Source organism: Pan paniscus, chromosome 5, assembly GCF_029289425.2.
Source record: "Pan paniscus chromosome 5, NHGRI_mPanPan1-v2.0_pri, whole genome shotgun sequence".
Classification (NCBI taxonomy): Eukaryota; Metazoa; Chordata; class Mammalia; order Primates; family Hominidae; genus Pan; species Pan paniscus.
Genome location: NC_073254.2, coordinates 85,665,808 through 85,686,899, shown reverse-complemented (window position 1 = coordinate 85,686,899; position 21,092 = coordinate 85,665,808). Strand labels below are relative to the sequence as shown.

Below are 21,092 nucleotides of genomic sequence, written 5' to 3'. Positions count from 1 at the left end.
AATGTAAAATTAAGTAGCTTCAGCAATTACAAATAAAATGTAATGAGAAAAAAAGATTCTTTTATTTTTGAAAGAAAATAGTCAAAGAAACAAAGTAGAGAAATATTCTCTCCAAAACACGGAAGAAATAACTGAGAGCCATTGAGGATATGGTAGGGCAGAAAACTGATCCTAATCATCTCCCTACCCTGTGGCGGTGACGATTTGTTAAGCACATGTCAGTCATTACCCCATAGGGCACAACATGTTGATATTAGCTCGTTAAATATAAGTTTGGCTTCAGCTTGATGGTTAAATGTCCGATACTACCTTTGTGGGTTTGCACTGAAGTCAGAGAAATATGTTCAAGTATTAAAAGAATGCAACTCAATGCCTTATGAAATATTTCTAAACTGTGATATTACAAAGCTTCCTGTTCCAAAAAACTCTCTCTCTCTATCTCTCTCTCTATATGTATATGCCCTTTTATTTATTTATGCAACAAATGCACTGTTAATATTCCCTGCACATTCTAGGTCCTGAGAAAACAGTGACAAATTAGACAACAAAGATTGTGAATTTTGTTAAGCTTTTATTTCTGGAGAGGTGTGAGAAAAAAAAATCAAGAAATAAATAAGGAAGAAAATAATAAATAATAAAAGCTATCCAGAGAATTCAAATAGGGTGAGAAGACATTGCCTGGGAGGGTATTTTAGACTGGGTGGTCAGGAAGCATTGCAGTGCAAGTTAATGTTTAAACTGAGATTTTTATAACAGTGCAAGAGTATTATTGGTCAGTTGTTTTAAAATAATCATCTGGCAGTTGTGTGAGGAGACTTGACTGCAGAGAGATGAGCAAGTGTGAAGGAGGATGATAATAGGGAACCTAGAAAAATGGACAGATTTATTTTCAATTTTCCCATGTTCTTTCTCCCAGTATTAATATGACTTCATTTCTTCTTAGTGTTTGAATACTTATCCATCTGTGATTTATTTTGGCATAAGGAGTAAAATAGACATTCGTGTTATTTTATGCACATAGGTAGCCTGTTGCCACAATCCCATTTATTCAATAATGGGAGGATAATTTTAAATATTTTTATATTCATAGTCAAATAAATTTTCCAATACTCTTTGAGGAAGAAATATATTTAAAAAGTACAGGCAAGGATTCCTCTCCTGGATATATACTCCTGAGAAATTATTGCAAAGATCTATACAAGGATGGTGTATATGGCATTAGGGAGTTGAAAGCAACCTGTGTATCCATCTCCAGAAGAATGGATTAATAAAATACAGTAAATCACACTATGAGATGCTGTATAGCAATATGAAACAATAAACCAGATATGTGACATAGATTGGTCCCCAAACAAGGCTGGATGAGTAAAGTAGGACAGAGATGGGATTTACAAAACCCTTAATGGAACTGAAAATACACAAAACCCACACTATATTTTACAAGACTATATCTATGCTGAAGAACATACGGCAAACACATTACAAATGGTTTCCTATGAAAGGAAACAGATGGGATGGGGATTAAGAAATAAGGGAAAACCCAAACATGAAATGGGCTTTGTGTTGATGGTAATATGTTAACAGTAAGAAGAAATATAAGGTGCGTTCCAATTTCTGACACGGCAAATGTAAAAAAGTATGCCTGAGTGAGGCTTAATGAATATAGTAAATATTATAGCTCAATATTACGCACCAGAGGTTTAATTTAAAATATTAAAGAAGTAGGATAAAGAAAAACATTTAGATCAATACTACCATACAAATTAAAAGTTTTAAAAGTTAAAATAATTAAAGTGTAACATAGAATATTTAACATATATGTAGCCACAGTATCCCCATTTGGCCTTTGGATATTTCTGGTGTAGCCTACTTGATTCCTGGGCTTTTCTGTTTCCCAATTGTCAAAAGCTCTTGCAGACTCTGTTTCCTAATATCTATCATTAAAATGCTTCCCTCTTTTTTCCATGTCACTGTCACGGTCTTAGTTTAAGTTCTGATTGTCTCTCACTTGGATTATTGCCATGGTTTCCTAATTGGTCTCCCAGGGTCCAGTCTTGTGAGCAGCTATGATCTCTCCAAAAGTGAAAATGTGATTATTTAACTCCCTTTCATAAATCCTTGTGATGTTTTAATATAGTTGTTTTTTTTTTTTTGAGACGGAGTCTCGCTCTGTCACCCAGCCTGGAGTGCAGTGGCACGATCTCCGCTCACTGCAAGCTCCGCCTCCTGGGTTCACGCCACTCTCCTGCCTCAGCCTCCCGACTAGCTGGGACTACAGGTGCCCGCCACCACGCCCGGCTAATTTTTTTGTATTTTTAGTAGAGACGGGGTTTCACCATGTTAGCCAGGATGGTCTCGATCTCCTGACCTCGTGATCCGCCCGCCTCGGCCTCCCAAAGTGCTGGGATTACAGGCGTGAGCCACCGCGCCCGGCCTGTTTTAATATAGTTTTAAGGGAATAATCCAAACTCAGCTTGGTTGGTTCATGGCCTTCATTAATAAGACTTTGATTAGGACTGTCCCTTTCCATATTTCACCATTCACCTCCTTTGTCCAGTCATTCCAGCACTTTGGCTTCCTGTCATTTTACAGAAGAATGTTCATGTCTTCTCTCTCGACTGTTTGCTGATAAGTACCCCATCAGTTAAAAATCTCCTTGCCTTAGGATGAATAGATTACACACACCAGGTTATTATGCAGCTACTATACATGTTCATGTCAGACTTTTTCTGTGAAATTGGGTACAGGACTACTACTTACATCTATTGGCTTATTCCCTACCACATTGTGAACTTGTTCAAAGCAAGGTCTGCATCGTTCTTTTTTTTTGTTTTGTAATTACCATTGCCCAGTATGAACCATAATATTGAGCAAAATTTGACAAATATTTATTAAGTAAGGGAAATTCATAATTAGTTTCAATTTTCAATTATATGTAAAATAGGGTTTCATAATTTTGATAAAAATACTTGTAAAGAGGAATAAAATTATGTGAAACTTCAACTTCATTATAAGCACAAATAAGCATCCAAAATATCATATCTAGCCATAGTAAAAATAATAAAACAGAAATATAGATGTGATCTAAAATGAATACGTATGCAAGTAGAAGATAATAAATTAAAATTATTTTCACTTGGCAAGAATCAAGTGCCATTGTTAACATTGACCAAATGGTAAGAAAAATTGGGAGAAATATTTATATAGGAAGTAAATCCAATTCATGAATAGCAAATAAAGCTCGTGCTGAATCAAATGTGAAAACTCTGGTGATTTTGTTCTACTTATTGACTAGTTTGAAGAAATACACATTATGTTGTATCAGTTTAGAAAAGTAATTGTAGGAAAAAGTAATCTGTTTTGAATAATATCAGGAAGATTGATTCTTTAGTTTTTCTTATGGTGAAACAATCCATGTTTAATGGTTTCTGTGGGGAATTTTAGAAAAAACTTCAAGAATTAACTAGCAAACACTGTGCTGATGCAAAGTTGTAGAATTTTAGTAAGGAAAGGTATATGAGGAAGTCAAAGGATAACATGTATAGACACCTGCAGCATGGTAAATGTTTTAGCAATTCATGTAATAGAAACCAGAAGGTGCCTTGAAATTCACAAAAAACAGTAGTGCACACCACAGCTGTGGGAGAACACTCAGAGGAAGATGTGATATAACATCTGAGTTAGATAGAATCCATCTGAGTTACATAGAATACAATTTCTAGATGCATTCTTCATTTTTTTAGCATCCTAAAAGTAAATGTGGATAGTTTTCATCAGCTCTTATCTCTTTTTGATTTATAATTCAAGAAAAAGTCTTATATTGTTGATATAACCTGTAGTTCATATTTAATCGATGCATTAATTATATAGGACCCACCAGTATTTTGAGTTAGCTACAAATACTTTTATTAGAGAATGTTGGAGAAATGTACTGCATTATGACAAAAACTTCATTAACTCTCCATGTTGTCTATTAATATTCAGAGATTATGCTTCTCAATTAAGCAATAAAAAATTTACAAATTTTAATGCAAGTCATCTATGTACGGAAGATAAATATTTATTTGTGTCAGTGCTTAGGAAGGCAACTATTCTTTATGTATAATGATGCACCTTTGTCAGACAAATAAGTATTTCCCAGATACCGTATTTGAAATAATACATTCCTTCCCCCAGCGTCTGACCTAAACCATATCCGTCTCCCTCCCACCCTGACACACATAAATATTACCTGACAATGTTTCATAGGAAGCTGATGAGCTAGGCAAGTCTTTAAGCCACTAGGCTGGTCTTTAAGCCACTAGGCTGGGCTGGGCTGGGCTGGGATAGGCTGGGCTGGGCTGGGCTGGGCTGGGCTGGGCTGGGCTGGGCTGGGCTGGGCTGGGCAGGGCAGGGCTGGGCAGGGCTGGGCTGGGCAGGGCTGGGCAGGGCAGGGCAGGGCAACACTATGCTTTCTGTTGTTTGGGGCTTTCTTTTGAGGACAGCTCAGAGGATTCATGTTCTGCATGTTGGGCGCAACTCCCTTGTGATTCTCAGTTCTCGGTCCCAAGGTCTGGCTTCCTCTTTTGCTTTGGAAAGAAATTGTCCCCAGCCCCTGATGCTTTTACTAGGATAACAGTGGAAGAGTGGAGAACACAGAAATCTCAACACACCTATGCTTTTAGTAGCTTGCAGTTAAATAACTAGTGTGTTTTCTTCCCCTGTAAAATTTCCAGGCATGGTAAAATCTTTAGCGTTACATAGTCAGGGTCTAGCTAATGGCTTATCAGTCAAGCAGGCATGAAAGAGAAATGTCTGTGAGGGAAAACAATGATGAACTAAGCACCAGGATCTAGCACGTCTCTCAGTTTGCTCAGAGGTGGGTGAATGTCTGCTCTTTAGCCCAGTCCTGCACATCTGCTCGGCCAAAGATGAGGTAGAAAACCAGGCCCGATATGTTAACAGCAGCTGAAAGCAAGAAGACATTTCTCCAACCAAACTCTGAATCCTGGAGGCAGAAAATTACAAGTTATTAACGGTCACCCAATTCCTGTCCCTCTTGGTTCAGAAAGGCTTTGGCTCTGTGTCCTCCTGCTCCCTCCCCGACCTCCACTCTGGCTTCCATGGGCTTCCCAGTTGGTCCTAGAATACTCAAGTACATTTCTGCCATGAGTCCAAAGCACTGGGCATTTCCTTGGCTGGAATGCTCCTCCTACAGATACCTATTTGTCTCACACCTTCACTCCCTTTCAGTCCTTGCTTAAGTGTTCTTTTTAAGCAAGTGATTACGGTGAGTCCTTCCTTGATCATTGTAGTTAGAAATTCCACCCCTTGTCCTTTATTCTCCTCTTAGCATTTGCTAAGCATTTGCTATTCTCCTGTTACCATTCAATATGTCATATATTTTACTTTCATAGATTTCTTTCTGTTTCTTTTCTACAATATAGGTTTCACAAGGGAAGGAATTGTGTTTTATTCACTTAAATAGCACGTAGCACATACTACTGTTTAATATTTATTGAATGAATGAATGAATAAGTCATTGAATGACAGGAGAAACAAGAGCAGTTTGAGAATTTGCATTTTAAACAACCATTTCCTGACAGTATGCTAGTGCCTGGGAGGGAACTGAAGCTTCAAGAAAAGAGAAGGGACTTGATTTCATAAAGAATACTCTTTCTTTGTTATTCTTCATTTATTTTTCTGATTTACCAGTGAAAAACCACAGGAAAGTCATTCTTTAACTTTCCTGTGGTTTTTCACCAGTAAGTGAATGGTATATGGCAGTGTTTTTTTCCAGTAAATGAAGTATATGGCAGAAAATAAGAATGCCACATACTTCTTTATTCATGTAAAGTTTATACCAGTAAGATTCTTAGGAAACTTAAGAATCTTAAGTTTCTTTAATTCTTAAGTCATCATGTAAATTAGTTTATTTTTGACTACTTTAAAAGCATCTTCTAGGATACAAGGCCGTGCATATGTGAAAAAACCATGCCTCTATAGGTTTCTTTTATGAATATTCATCAGAACATTTGACCTCACCTGACTGATGAAAAATCCAGCAGCAGTAGGAGAGATGGCTCCAGCTATGTGTGCAAAGACTTGCAATAGTCCTTTGAGAAAGCCAGTGTACCTGAGAGAGAGAGATGGTACTCTATTATAACCAAGTATACCTATGTTTGAAAGTCTCAATACCCGAGAGAGGGAGGCAAATATTCCTGTGCAAACAAAGGGTTAATATCAGCTGGTCTGCTGCAACTCTGTGCTTATCTCTGGAGATGACTGGAATTGTGTAAGCCTTGGTGAAACCTGAATGAAATGTACTGACCAATGATTAGTATAATCCTGTGCTAGGGACTGGTACTCCCAAGGGGGTAACCTCTATTAACTTGTCAACATTGTTTATGCAAGATGGTCAGATTGATGGTCTGCACCTGGTTTGTAAGGTTTTTTGTTGTTGTTGTTGTTGTTGTTTTGGCTTCTGCTGTGGAGTCTGATCTTGTAACTTTTATACGCGCCGTGGGTATAAAAGACCCCTCACCAGATGAGACGTTGGCTCCCCTGTGACAAGGGCATCTCTCACATTTCTTGGTGGTTCATTATCTGAAGATGAAGGATGTCCTGTTGACTGGGACAGCACCCTGGGAGCTATGTTTGGAAGTCTCAGTCAACTGTTTTTACTGTATCAGAGACAGATATTTCTCCTGCAGTCCTGTGTCCTTTGCCTTCATTAAAGATTTTCATGAGCATACCCTATAGAATCTCAAGAATTCTTTCAGTGATTCCACCTTAGGCAAGTGCTGCATTCCTCAACAGAGAGAGGTTTGTGTGAGTCTCCCTCAGTTGACTCTGAGCATGGCCACTGACTCCTCTTGTTCACACCCAGAAAAACTAAGTTCACAATGGTCCACCAGCTTTGAGTCTCTTCCAGGAATTATTTAGATGTAGGATGTAGAGCTGGTGCTGACATTTCCTGCAACCTGTTGTACCTGCCACATTTTACTTTCACATCAGAGTAGATTTAGGGCTGCTAGACTTGAATTGAGTGTCTGAAAGGATGAGGCAAAAGAGGTCCCTACCGAGGAGCAATATCCAAGAAGTTAACAAGGGCTCCTGATTCACAGAAGCTGCTGATGGCAGAAGACAGCACCAAGAAGGTCATGGTCATGCTGTGGCTGGATCTGACCCAGGGCAGGGACACGAGGATCACGGATGGGAAGAGAACCCCTGGGGTAGGAGGACAAACACAGAGTAAACTGAAGGCTGCTCTGAGCTTCCCACGTTCACCCCTGTGTCCAGTCTCTCCCTTACCAATGGCAGTGAAGAGTTTCCTGATGGTGATGAGTCTGAGGATTTTTCTGGAGAGAAGAAAGTCTGCCAGTAGACCTCCAAGGATAATGCAGATACATCCAACAACAAACGGCAAGGCAGACAGGATCCCACTCTGAGGACCAGAGACTAGGTCAGGTGCATGTGCCCTTACCACCCCCACCACGACACAGACAACCTTGGACAGACTGTCCACATTTGCGGCTTTTCTTTATATACGCATCACTTTTAATACAAATTCCATGTTACTATAATGAGCCAATATACTTTTAGTATGTATATGTTCATAGCTCTGCTTGCAAAAAAAAAAAAAAAAAAAAAAAAGAACAAGGCTCTCTTTATATATAAAAATCACCTGGAAATAAATATTTAAAAGACCAAAACCCAGTACAAAAATAGGCAAAGGATAATAACAGACAATTTAAAAAAGAAAAGAAGAAAAAAAGAAAAATAAGTGGCTCCTAAACATGTTAAAAGGTATCCAACTTTACTCATAATGAAAGAAATACAAAGTAAAACTATGGTGAGATATTATTTTTCATGGATCAGATTGGCAAAAACACCCATTTTTTTTTTGGCATGCTCTGTGCTAACACTGTGGAGAATCAGGTTCTCACAAATATTACTGGTGCTCTCTTGAGGGCAATTTGACAACAAATATAAAAGTTTATAGTGCATTTACCCTTTGACTCAATAATCTCATATGCAGAAATTTACTCCACAGAGGGTTGCACAAAGGTATGAGAAATGAACAAGGTTTTCACTGCAGCATTGCTCAAAGATGGGAAACAATCCAAATACTGCTCAGCAAGGTTCTCATGTACTGATATGAAGATTTCCATGACATATTAATTGGCAAAAACCTAGTATATAAGCATAGCGGCATATTACAGAGTATACTGTTTTGTATTTTAAAAGTTGGGAAAATAAGAATACACATTCATGTATGCTTGCATTCTCATAAAGAAACAAAGAAAGAATATATATAGGAAATTTAGGCCAGCCATGGTGGCTCACACCTGTAATCCCAGCACTTTGGGAGGCTGTAGTGGGAGGATCACTTGAGCTCAGGAGTTCGAGACCAGCCTAGCCAATATAACAAGACCTCATCTCCACAAAAAATTAGCCAGGCATGGTGGTACACGCCTGTGGTCCCAGCTACTCGGGAGGCTGAGGTAGGAGGATTGCTTGAGCCTGGGAGGTCGAAGCTTTAGTGAGCCATGAGTGAAACACTGCACTCCAGCCTGGGCAACACAGTGAGATGTTGTCTCAAAAGAAAGAAAGAAAAAGAAAAAAGACATAGAAAGAATTATCATTGGAATGGGCTGGGAGGACAGGGCAGATTAGGAAGAGTAATGAAAGAAAGATTTTTCAGTCTTTCTTTTTTTTTTTTTAGACAGAGTTTAGCTCTTGTTGCCCAGGCTGGAGTGCAATGTCATAATCTCGGCTCACTGAAACCTCCGCCTCACCAGCTCAAGCGATTCTCATGCCTCAGCCTCCTAAGTAGCTGGGACTACAGGCAGATGCCACAACGCCTGGCTAATTTTTTTGTAGTTTTAGTAGAGACAGGGGGTTCACCATGTTGGCCAGGCTGGTCTCAAACACCTGACCTCAGATGATCCACCTGCCTCATCCTCCCAAAGTGTTGGGATTATAGGCATGAGCCACCACACCTGACCCACTCTATGTTTCAATATAGTTTTTAAAAGTTGAACCTTGTTGTTATCAATTAAACTTCTAAACTAAAATTCTATCAAATATAATGCAATGAAAAGGAGACTCCTCTGTTGTATATAATCCAAACAATGGAAAGGATTCAGCACTCACCTGGTTCAAGTAGTTCATTTTACAGATGAGTAAGCCGAGGCAGTCAAGGTTATGTGACTTTGTGAGAAAATGCCCTGAAGGCAATGAGAATCCAGGTCTCTTGACTTTTTAGCCTGGAAAGCTCTGCTTTCTGGTCACTACTTGTCTTTCCATTCATTTTCCCATTTTCCTCTTCCTCAGCCTTGGCCTCTGAGGGTCAAGCCCACCCAGCCTCACACCAAAGACAAATCATTCCCAACAGCCAGCCTCAGGAAGTCTGTTGCTTAGCACTGGACTCCTGCTTATCTGGTGTCCCAATCCCCTGGATTAAGGTTCTGGTTTAATTTCTGGCCCTCCTCCTCTTTGAAAAGACCCAGAGCCACTCCCTCCTGGGGCTTTCTAATCTCAGTGCCTGCAGCCTGCTTGCATGCAGATGCTGACTACTGCTAAGAAGGTCAGCTCTCTGTTGGCTACTTAGCACATTTTCACCAGAGGAACCCAATCAATACGAGAAGGCTTCTTCCTGAGTACAGAGTGAGAGTACAAGAATAACACTGGCTTTGTGAACTGTCACTAACATGTTATGAAATCTGATAGCCACTTTTAAGACATCCATCCAGCAGGAACTGAAAGGCTCCTGTCAGCCATTCAGAGTATCTGTCTATTTTGTAAAAATTCAGAGAGCTGTACACATATACACACTTTTCTTTCTCTATGTTATACTTGAATAAAAATGATTTTTTAAAACAAACATTACTCCACGAATGTCTATGTAAGTCTTATTTGGGACTTTATGTCCTATTAATGTCTTATTTTCAGCATATGTTGTTTATATTTCTCTGTCACAATTTTCTCAAAGGCAGAATTTGTTTGGTTAATCTTTATTATTTATGCTGCCAGCAGAGCATCTTGTTTGCAAATTTTGATGGGATTGAGTATAAAATTTTTGCACAGGGCCCTTAAAATATGATAAATATGAATAGTATATGAAAATAGTATAATAAAATATGATAGTATATGAAAATCAAACTAGAACCATATGTATCATCCTCCTGCAGTAAGTAGTGAACCACATTGAGATCAATCAGAATCCAAATTAACTAGATTGCATTTCCTATATGGAGGTCCTGCCTGGTCCTAATCCCCCGATTTTGTGACTATGGGACAGAGGATTATATATGAGCTCTCATTATTTAAGCCTTTAAACAGAAGATCAGAATGAGCTTTCTCTATACTTACATCTCTGAGGTTGGCTTGAAGTACCGAGCTGATATACGTTGGTGTGTACGCCATAATGGTATAAAAAAGCCAGTATTCACAGAAATAAGAGACTAAAATGGCCCAGAGTGGTAAGGATTTGATCATAGCCCTAATGGGAAGAGACCAGCCTGGTGAACAGTCCTGGAAGAAAGCACACATCAATGTCCCCTCCATCAGAAGGCAGCTCTCTCTATCACATTCTTCATCTCTGAGACGTCTAGAGGGACATAGAGAAATGTCAGAGGAGTTCCTCAATGTACCTGCTGAGCCAATGAACATACAATGTATCTCTTCTCAGCAGCACTGATAAAGGGATGATTCACAGGATCATCATAAATGAGAGGAAACCAGAGAAGACAACAGGCACAGCCAATTCCTCCTAGGAAAAGGGGATCCAGTTAGCACTGGATGGATTGAAGTACTTCTTTCAGTTTGACTCTAAGATGATTCCTGTGGTTGAGAGAGTGACTGGCCTCAGTACACCACTCTTCCTGACATCTATCCCTTGCATGGCCCTATCATAGGGGAGGGTACTTCCTCACCACTTGACTTTGGCCTTGGCCATACAACTTGCTTTTGCCAATGGCATGGAGGAGTTTCAAGCCTAGGCATGAAAAAGCATTTTTTTAAACTTATCCTCTTGGGTCTTGCCCACTGCTATTGGAAGACTATGCTCCAGCTCATCCATTGACCAAGGCAGATGACAGACACAGAGAGTGGAGCCACCCAGCTGTCCCACAAAGAACCATGGGAATAAATGATTATTGTTTTAAACCACTGAGTTTTGGGAGGTTTTGAAATGCACTATTATTAAAGCTATAGCACCCTTACAAGTTAGTAGTGTGTTTGCCCCACGTGCTTGAAAATGCCCTCACCATTCACGTACCAGTCAGCATCCCTCCTGCTAGTCCTGCTTTGCAGAGTTCCTTTCATCATTAAACCTTTCCGTATCTATCTCTTATCTTCCTCAAAGCACATAAGAGTGAGCAGCAGTACATTATGTGAAATTAATTACCCAATTTGTAGATATGAAATGAAATGAATCCTCAGCAAAGACATTTTTTCTAATATGTACATTATTACAGGGTTGGGAATTTAACATTATCAGTATTGAGTGGAAATATGGCCCATCTTCAAATTCCCTTTTTAGAATCTTAAGAAATCTTATGAGCTCTCTTTGTTTGGCTAGCATGTCATTTACAAATTCCTTCACAAACATCATACAGCAGCCACTATACACCAGGCTTTTTGCTAAATTTTGAGAATATAAAATGGTGAAGACACAATTTTGCCATCGAGGAACTTAATCAAGTGCGGAGGGATAGATATGAAAATTAGCAATGTTGCACATTGGGGTTGGAGGATGTTAATATTTATTCAACAAATATTTAGTGAGTTCCTATTGTGTACATGCTCCTTACTGTTTCTCGAAACCATAAGCACAGTAAGATTTTCTTGTTGTTTGAATAATTTTTGTAATCTGCCCTTTCAAAGTTTTCATGATAAAAACTTTAAAGGTTGATATGCTATGGAATCATTACATATTTTATTTTTGGTGAATATATTCACCTGATTTTACAGAGACCCTTGATCTAACAGGCCTGTCCTCTAATGAACACACTAGTGGGACTATAAGGTATTACCATAAACAATTTAGGGGTGCGATTTTGGAGAATGTTTCAAATATTAAACAAACTAAAGGTAACAGCAGCTAGGCAGATTCCAACCACAGCTCCATGAAGGTAAAACTGTAACGCAGTAAAATACTGCCTTTGGAACTTTCCAAGTGTCTTTGGAAACTTTCTGCAGCATCTCTCTGTGTATTATGTCCACTCCTGAACCTCACATAATCTGCCCTGTCCTGCAGTCTCCACTAGTTGATTCTCTACTCTAATTAGTATTTTACCTATGATTAGGTCACAGTCACACAATTTTCTAGCTATGATATTAGATTGGTGCAAAAGTAATTGTGGTTTTTGCCATAATAATAACTGGAGAAATTTTAAAGAATATATTAAATTAAAAAGCATGACTAAAATGTAATCTGACTAAAATAACATTTTCTTTTTTTTTTCTCTTGAGACAGGGTCTCACTCTGTCACACAGGCTGGAGTGCAGTAGTGTGATCTTGGCTCACTGCACCCTCTACCTCCTGGGTTCAAGCAATTCTCCCACCTCAGCCTCCCGAGTAGCTGGGATTACAGGCATGCACCATCACACTCGGCTAATTTTTATATTTTTAGTAGAGATGGGGTTTAACCATGTTGGCCAGGCTGGTTTCAAACTCCTGGCCTCATGTGATCCACCTGCCTCAGCCTCCCAAAGTGCTGGGATTACAGGCTTGAGCTACCACGCCTAGCCTAAGGTAGTATTTTCAACATTTTATGAGATAATTTGCTCTGAATTCCTTTAGGTCAAATTTAGAAGCAGTAAGGAATGTTATGATGCCTCTAATGTCATAAGATTATTCTAGCTACACACTCGGGCTGCTGAAACTTAAATGTTAAATGTAGTTGGCTCTGAACACTACCAGCTTTAGCTATGTAAATATCTATATCTATTAGGATTTGGTTAACCATAGATAAATTGCATCACAGAAGTCTCTGTCATAAAAATTGGAGATTTGAAAAGCACACTCACCAAAGATATAGAAGACGTAAGGCCATCCTATGGTCTGGCAGAGGAGACCACCAGCAAGTAGAACAATGAAGGACCCCAGCATTGACCCTGAACAGAAGAGACGAGGATGTTCTGGGTGAAAGGACTCTTCTTGGGGCTCTATGCGCTTTCTACAATGCTGAGTTGCACAGTGAGTGAAGGTATGAGTTTCAAGCCAAACTATCTAGGTTCCTTCACTTGGTAACTATGTGATCTTGGAGAAGTTATTAGTCTATTTGTGTCTGAAATTCCATTTGTGTGAAATGGAAGTAATTATATATAGCTGACTTATAAAATTATTTTGAGGATAAGATGAAAATATGTGCAAAACACAAGAATGTTTGGCACATAGTAAGCAATCAGTTCATTCAGTTACAATCAAGTAAGGCAGTATGGGGTAGTGCTTTAAGGAAAGGACTATGAAGACACAGAGATTGATATATAAGATCTTGGTTCTGTTGGCAGGACTTTGCTGAGTTCTCTTGGACAGTGCATGTAAAGTGGGGTTTAGGGTATCAGTTACCTGATCCAGCAATGGTGGTGAGTTGACTCCTTTCCAGTGGGGGAGCCCATTTGACCCAAATTGAATACTGACCAGTTAATACCATAACCTGGGGGGGAAAATTCCATTCTTGGAGATCTGAGGTCATTCTGGAACCTATATTCCACTTATACCTGGAAAACATCTTGGTACCTGGGCTATGCCTTGTACAATCCGGAGGACAATGAGCAAGGCCACTCCCGCATTAGCTGCCAGTGGAATGAAGAGGGTCAGGAATGAGGAAATAAACAAGCCAGCACCAACCACATACTTGGCTCCAAATATTCCAGCCACATAGCCACTGGGGATTGGAGCCAAGAATGAGCCATAGTTGAGGGAGCTGAGGATGATTCCTTGGATTTCAGGACTCCAGTCATATGCAGGGGCCTAGATGACAAAGAGAGTTACTGTTTGTCTTTAGTTGAAGGATTGACAGTTTTCATTGTGAGGACTTGAGAGGCAAAAATTAATTGGCAGTTATCTTTCTTTTTACATTTCTCCAGTTCCTCCAATATACCAGTATCATGTATTTAAAAACCCTAAATATATGCCCAATATACTCTTTCCGCTCACCCTGACACAATTAACCAAAAATTAAAATATAAGAGAGTTCGTAAAGAAACAAAGGCTATAAAGAAGAAAGCATCATAAGCAAGGTAGTAAAAAAAAAAAAATACGTGGAAGGAAGAAAAAGCAGACAAATCTGTGAAACATATTTTGTAGTGACTTTCATCATTGTAGGGGAAGAATTTATGTCCACTAAATAGTAAAATGTTTCATTTATTCTAACTTAGTCCCTGGTTACACTCATAGACACTAAGTAGGGATGCAATCCCCTTAGATACTTATTATGTTCTTTATTCCTTTCTTTTCTTTCTTTCTTTTTTTTTTTTTTTCTTTTTAAGACAGAATCTCACTCTGTCACCCAGACCAGAGTGCAGTGGCACGATCTCCGCTCACTGCAACTTCTGCCTCCCCAGTTCAAGAGATTCTTCTGTCTCAGCCTCCAGAGTAGCTGGGATTACAGGTGCCTATGACCATGCCTGGCTGATTTTCATATTTTTAGTAAAGATGCCTCAGCCTCCCAAAGTGCTGGGACTAAAGGTGTGAGCCACCATGCTCGGCCTGATACTTAGGTACTTGTGCCATTCCTGGCACATAGTACATGTTCAGTAAATACTTAGTGGTTAAATGAATCTCACTCTTTTATAACTCTTTAAGTCAAATTATTTGAGTCAAAGAAAGAGTCCAGAGTCTCATTAAACTTACCATTGCTTTAAATTCTTTTAGAGTTTCATTCCAGTAGCCCTGGGAGTCAGTGGAGGGCCGTTCTGTGGAGGCATTGGGCTGGCTAGGTGGGGCTGTGTTGTTCACCATAGCTGGGATGGCAATGCTCAAGTTCATTTGTTGGGTGTAAATTGAAAAATTACAGAGCTGCAAGATGAGGGCCAGCCCATGTCGGACTGAACAAAAACCTGAGAGGAAAAGGGCATGAAAAATCACAATCAGAATGCTTTTCTCCCACTCTCCCTAAGTCTGGAAGAAGGAGAAGATTGGTATCTGTCTGAGATGCAGAAATATAGGGAGAGCAGACATTCCTCTGTAGGTGTGTAGTGGAATTTTGTCCCCCTGGGAGGTAATGGGGGAGGTGGCTCCCTCAGAAGCATTTCTCAGAGACTTGAGGAATGTGTGGAGTTGGTCAGAACAAGCATTAGGGGAGAGCTTTTTAGGCAGGGCTCTGGGATGAGAAGATTAGAATAGGAATGGGAAGAAATGGATTTAGAGAAAGAATTGGCTGGGAGCAGTGACCGATTGGGTATGGACAGTGAGAGAGAGGAAACTGCTGGAGATGACTCCCAAGTTCCCTGCTTGGGCAGCTGGGATAGCTGGAAGTGCCATTTATAACCAGGAAACATGGAAGATTAGCTTGTCTGGGGCTGGGGAGAGATGAAACTTGAAAGATAGGCTATGGTTAGATCATAGAAGTATTTAAACTTCATCTTAATACTATAATCTATGCTTACACAAAATTTGCTAGTGTTCCATAGGAGCTCTGGGGATATCCCTGTGGTTGAGTCCATATACATTAGTTTGACAACAGTGGGAAGAATTCATCCACTATCCCTGTAGAGAAATCCCAGAGGTAATGTATGATCACAAGGTATGAAGATCCCATTTTCTTGGTTCCTGAAAGGGAGCAAATGCTCTTGGAATGGACAGCATGGTTTCATTTTGTGTAGTAATGCTCTTGCTAAGTTCTAGCTCTTACCTTTGGTTCAACTCTGAGAGCATTTAGTTCCCCATCCCCAACCCAGCCAATGCACCACCCATGAAAATCTACATTGGAATTTTGATCAGTCATATTGATATGACAGATTAAATTAAGAAGGATTGCCACATTTGTAGGATTGTCTTCTAGTCAAGAAGAGATACCTACCCATGTACCAGTATTGGTCTTTTACTCAGTCCGAGGTAGAATTTTATAGTTATCTTCAGTTAAGGCCTTCACAAATTTTGTAAATTACTTTTTATTGTTGTGTAACTGTTCTTTTTCCTATCATATTCATCAGCTTTTCCCCCACTGAGTTTTGATTCAATAAAGAAAGACAAATTATGGACAAATAATGAAAAATATAGTTGATTATGTTTACCGTTTGCAACACATATTTCATTCTCCTGGGTAATTTAATTCACCAGCATTTTCAAAAAAATGGACAAAGCAGGAATGGTAAGAATGGGCACCTCACCTATATTTGCATTTACTGAGAATGCTTCTCACATTACACCACTAGGTATGCTGCTAGTTGTTGGTGTGACATGTCCTTTAATTATATTAAACTACTCTGTTCCTACTTTTAAATATTTTTATGGGGATACATAAGTTTTATAAAATGTATTTTAATCCTAGAATCAGACACCTGCATTCCAATTCCAGCTTGTGTGGTCTACTTATAGCTGTGTATTCTGGGGCAAGGTACTGAGCTCTCTGTGGCCCCCAAATTTTGCCTGAAAAATGAGATTAATAATAGAGTCTACCTCAAGGCACTGTGATAACAACTGAATAAGTTTATGTAAGTTTATTATAATTATAATAGCCTACCACCTTCGTATTATTGGGATGATCTCTTCTTATTCTTAATAGGCTATTACAAAATTTAAAAACATGATGTATTTTGCTAGCATTTTAGCTGGAATTTTATCTAGTATATATAGTTGAGCTTAAAATGTTGTTTATGTACATATGTATGTGTTATTTTTTGCTATACTAGCTTTGTTCTTTTTTAAAAGTTATAAGCTTCCATCTCAATCTGTGATCTGAAATGTTTTAGGTACATAGCCATTTTTCTTAATAAACTTTTAATTTTAGGACAGTTTTAGATATATAGAATTGTTGAGTTCCTCTATATCTCACACAAAATTTCCTGTTATTAACATCTTATGGTGCATTTGTTGCAATTAATAAACCTGCAGTGATATATTATTAACTACTAAAGTCCACAGTTTATTCAGATCTCTTAGTTTTTAACTAATGTCCTTTTTCTGTTCCAGAATCCCATATAGGGAGCCACATTACACTTAGTTGTCATGTCTCCTTGGGCTCTTCTTTGGTATGACACTTTCTCAGACTTACCTTGTTTCTAAAATGTATTCTAAATACTTTGTAGTCTAAAATGTCTAAAGACCTTGATAGTTTTGAAACGCACCAGTCAGGTGTTTTGTGGGGCATCCCTTAATTGAAATTTGTCTGATATTTTTCTCATGATTAGACTGGGATTATGTGTTTTTGAGAGGAAGGCCATGGAGGTAAACTCATTCTCATCACATCATATTAAGGCCACACACTGTCAACAAGACTTCTTACTGTTGAGTTGATCTTGGTGCCCTGGCTTGAGGTAGTGTTTGTCAGGTTGCTCCACTGTAAAATTACTCTCTTTTTTCTTTTTCTCCTTTTAATTTTTTGTATGAATTAATATGTACAAATGTACTCTGGAAGAAGTCACAAGCACCAGTCACACTTAAGGAGCAAGGAGCTAAGCTCCATCTTCAGAAGGTAGAGTGCTATATGAACTATTTGGAACTCTTCTGCACAGGATAAATAGGCATTTTCCTCTCCTTAAAAATCTCATATAATTTTTCTAGTGAAACTACTAGAATATATTTGTTTGTTTCTGTGTTTGTTTTAAAAGGAATAACTTTTTGACAATTTTCTTCACTTAGTTGTTTTTTGACATGTATAATTTTTTCTTTATTCATATTTATAAATTAGAAACATAAAAATGTGTAATTCTTAGAAATAATAATTTCTAGAAAATTATAATTAAATTATATTTTAAATATTAAATTTTAATAAGTTAATTATGATTATGTAATTAAAGTTTTTATAATTATAAATTATAATTCCTAGAAAATCATTTACTTATGTACTTTCCCTATAATTAGCATATTATACATTTTCAATGCTTCTGTCTCCTATTTTCTCATAATTGCTTGTATTTAATCTCTCTGCCTGATTAATCTGAGTAGTGGATTGTTTTATTGCCTTGAATAGCATCATTTTTATCAAAGAACCAGCTCTTGTATGTATTTTTAATCCAATTTTTTCATGATTTGAGTTCACATTATTTTCTATAAGTTGTCTATTTCATTTTTCTATGTAATTTCCTTGAAGTTGTAGGCTCAGTGAATTGGATGTTTAATTAACTAGTTTTCATTTTTTATTACACAATCTTTGTTTTCTTCCCTTTCTCAAATCTACCTTCTCCTTGCTGCTACTAATTCCATTTTAACTCTGCAGTGACATTTTTTTCCTCCTTAGTTTCCTTTCTCATCTATATTGGGACTTCTTCCATATTCTTCTGTTGATTTACTTCCTACACTCTATGTTTTATTATTATTGTTATTGTCATTATTGAGAACTTTAAGAAATTGAAGATGAAAATATTCCTCAATTTCCCCGTAATAACGTAAGCACAGCAGTGTGATGTAAAAGCTAACAACAGCTGGTTTAAATCCAGCTGCTACCTCTTTGTGCCTGGATGATTAAGATGTGTTACTTCATCCCTCTGTGCCTGAGCAGGCTCCTACAAAATGGGGATGATGCTAGTAGCACTTTTCCTGAAGGATTGTTGTGAGAATTCAATGAATTAATACATAAAGACTGCTTAGAACAGTGTCTAACACAGGGCATGCACTCATTATGTGACAGCTATATAATGAACTGTTATCTTTCATAAGTGTACCTGTCAATTTCTTTTTTTATCTAACATATGCCTTATCTTATTCTTTCCTTTGTGCAAACATATTTACGTAGGTTCCTTGTAGTCCACCCCTACAGCCTTGGACCATAAAAGCCAGTTGTGTGTGACTTTGTTCTCACATTTTGAAACCCCTGCACAGGGCCACCCATGCTGGTTTGAGGCCCAGCTGTGATGTGGTGGTGTATGTGGGTGGGCTGGTGGCAGGGGTGGGGAGGAGGAGGTAGGGAATTCTTTCACCAATTCAAGGGAAGCTAACTACTGTACCATTTTAATTCTGCAATAACATTGTATAATTTGAGAGAAAGCCTTCCAAATTTCCAAGTTGATTTCTGCAGTTACTCATATTTTCCTCTGCTTTGTAGCACTGGCTCCTGATGCTAAATTGCAGATCAGAAAGGCCAGTGAAGTGTGAGGGGAAAGCTGCAGGATGTGGACCCATGCACGCTTCACCCAGCACATCCCAGCACTGCAGACCCTTGAGGGGCTCATGGGGTCTGTGGTCTGCCCAGCTTCTGGACACTGCCACTCCAAGCTGAGGAGCACAAGCTGAAGCTCCACAGCATCCTCTTTGTTATTCCTATAACACTGCACCATGCCTCAAGGATGGGAGTTTTATGAGCTCTTGGCTCCTCTCTCAATTTCTTCCAAATTGTATTAAATCTGTCTGCAAGATTTAGAGTTTGTAGTGTGTGGTAGGAATAATTCCTTAGTTTCAATCTAGATGGAAGTACTTTCTCAAAGTGTTGTGCTTGTTTTATTCATTTCCATGGCTTTCAGAAGGGGATGTTGTTGTAAATTGTCCTTCAGATGGCATTCTTCCCCATGGTGGGGGGCAGTATATCTTTCCTGCAGGCATTTGATATGGAGAAAGGATACCGTCCCTGATATTGTTCTCAGTGCCTTTCCCACCCTTCTCTAGTCTCCACAGTAACAGAGGGACAAATATCTGGAAGCTACAATCCTCAGGATTCCATTCAGATTCCACAAATGAGGGCATTCTGGCCCAAGGTGGCAGGCCGAACTCAATGAGAAACCACTGTGCTCTGGAGGCAGCTGCAGGTGGATAAGTGAGGATCAGTCATGTTAGACATGGGATTTCTGCCTATGACTTTAGGGTGTCTTCCTGAAAAATACCCACTTTGTGATGCACATGGCTGGGATCATTGGCAGTGTCATGTCCTGGATTTTCTGAAAGTAACCAACCTGACTTTTGCTTCCCTAGCCTTCCAACGTCTGTGGAATCTTCCAGTCCCCTATATTAATCTTCTTTCTTCTCAGAAATACCTAGATTTGCTTTTGATTTTGTGATATAACCCTGACTGATACAGAAAGAAGCTCATGGACTTCTGGGGGAAAAGGGGATCAGAAGGTCAAAGTGATGTCTGTCTACAGCCTGGCCCCAGAAATCCCTAACTGAGACTGATAGAGAAAAACTACTGATCTTCAGGCAGAACCTGAAGGCCCAGCTTTTTTCACTCAAGGTTTCTGGGTTATTGGAACAGTTACTTTGCATAAGCAGGTGACCAGATAATGGGGGAGGGGGCATTTCTCCACATCCCATGGAACACCTGGATTCAGCTCACTGAGTGCCTTAGAAACACAGCAAAGATATGAGTGGCCTTTGGAGATGGGGGTACTGGTACCCAGAGAAAGCCCCAGCAGTGCCCTGGGAGTCTAATACAGAAGATCCAGCCATGTCCAGTAAGCATGAGCCAGAGAAGGAGATGAGAATAAAACTGATGTTGGACACCAACTGACAAAGCACTCTGCAAGGTTTATTCCTAAGCATTTGTGAGAAATACTTGGATACACAACAAAATAACTTGGTAAGGCTTGGAGGAGTAGCTGGGGTTCTGCTTTATTAGGTAGGATGAGACTACCAAAACAGGATGAGTGTTAGTAGCATGATGCTGTTTGAAACAACAGGCCAGGGTAAAGTGGGTTACAAAGTTGTTGTCTGATATAGTTATAGCCTGGAGTAGTCACCAGAGGACTGGGTGGCATGGTAGGCCAGATGTTGTAGGAGACTATAGAAGGAACCAGAAAGACCATAGAAGTTCCACTTTAGACAAATTATAAATGAACTTTCCAATGACTGCCCAAAGGTGGGCTGAGGAAGGGACACTATGTGAGTGGTAATAATAAGCTCATAAATGGCAAAATCAGGATTGGAAACTCAAGCATTCTGATTTCTGACCTGTGCTTTTACCCAGTATGCCATACTGCACCTTGGTAAAATTTTACACATAAGTTCTTCG

The 21,092-nt window shown here is 39.0% G+C and overlaps 2 protein-coding genes across 41 annotated transcripts in view; one reads left to right on the top strand and one right to left on the bottom strand.

Moving 5' to 3' along the window:
• Positions 1–21,092, top strand: part of LOC129397991 (protein eyes shut homolog) — a 565,331-nt gene that overhangs the window by 85,840 nt on the left and 458,399 nt on the right. The gene's annotated exons all lie outside the window — the stretch shown is intronic.
• Positions 3,887–21,092, bottom strand: part of LOC129398007 (probable small intestine urate exporter) — a 49,336-nt gene continuing 32,130 nt past the window's right edge. The window contains exons 4-13 of the mRNA XM_055113846.2: positions 14,846–15,051; positions 13,730–13,963; positions 13,559–13,646; positions 13,018–13,104; positions 10,638–10,756; positions 10,357–10,518; positions 7,294–7,426; positions 7,062–7,209; positions 6,025–6,115; positions 3,887–4,987 (exon numbers count right to left, since the gene is read on the bottom strand). Of these exons, the coding sequence (XP_054969821.2) occupies positions 4,853–4,987; positions 6,025–6,115; positions 7,062–7,209; positions 7,294–7,426; positions 10,357–10,518; positions 10,638–10,756; positions 13,018–13,104; positions 13,559–13,646; positions 13,730–13,963; positions 14,846–15,051 (1,403 nt within the window). The 3' untranslated portion in view covers positions 3,887–4,852. The remainder of the gene's footprint in view (positions 4,988–6,024; positions 6,116–7,061; positions 7,210–7,293; positions 7,427–10,356; positions 10,519–10,637; positions 10,757–13,017; positions 13,105–13,558; positions 13,647–13,729; positions 13,964–14,845; positions 15,052–21,092) is intronic.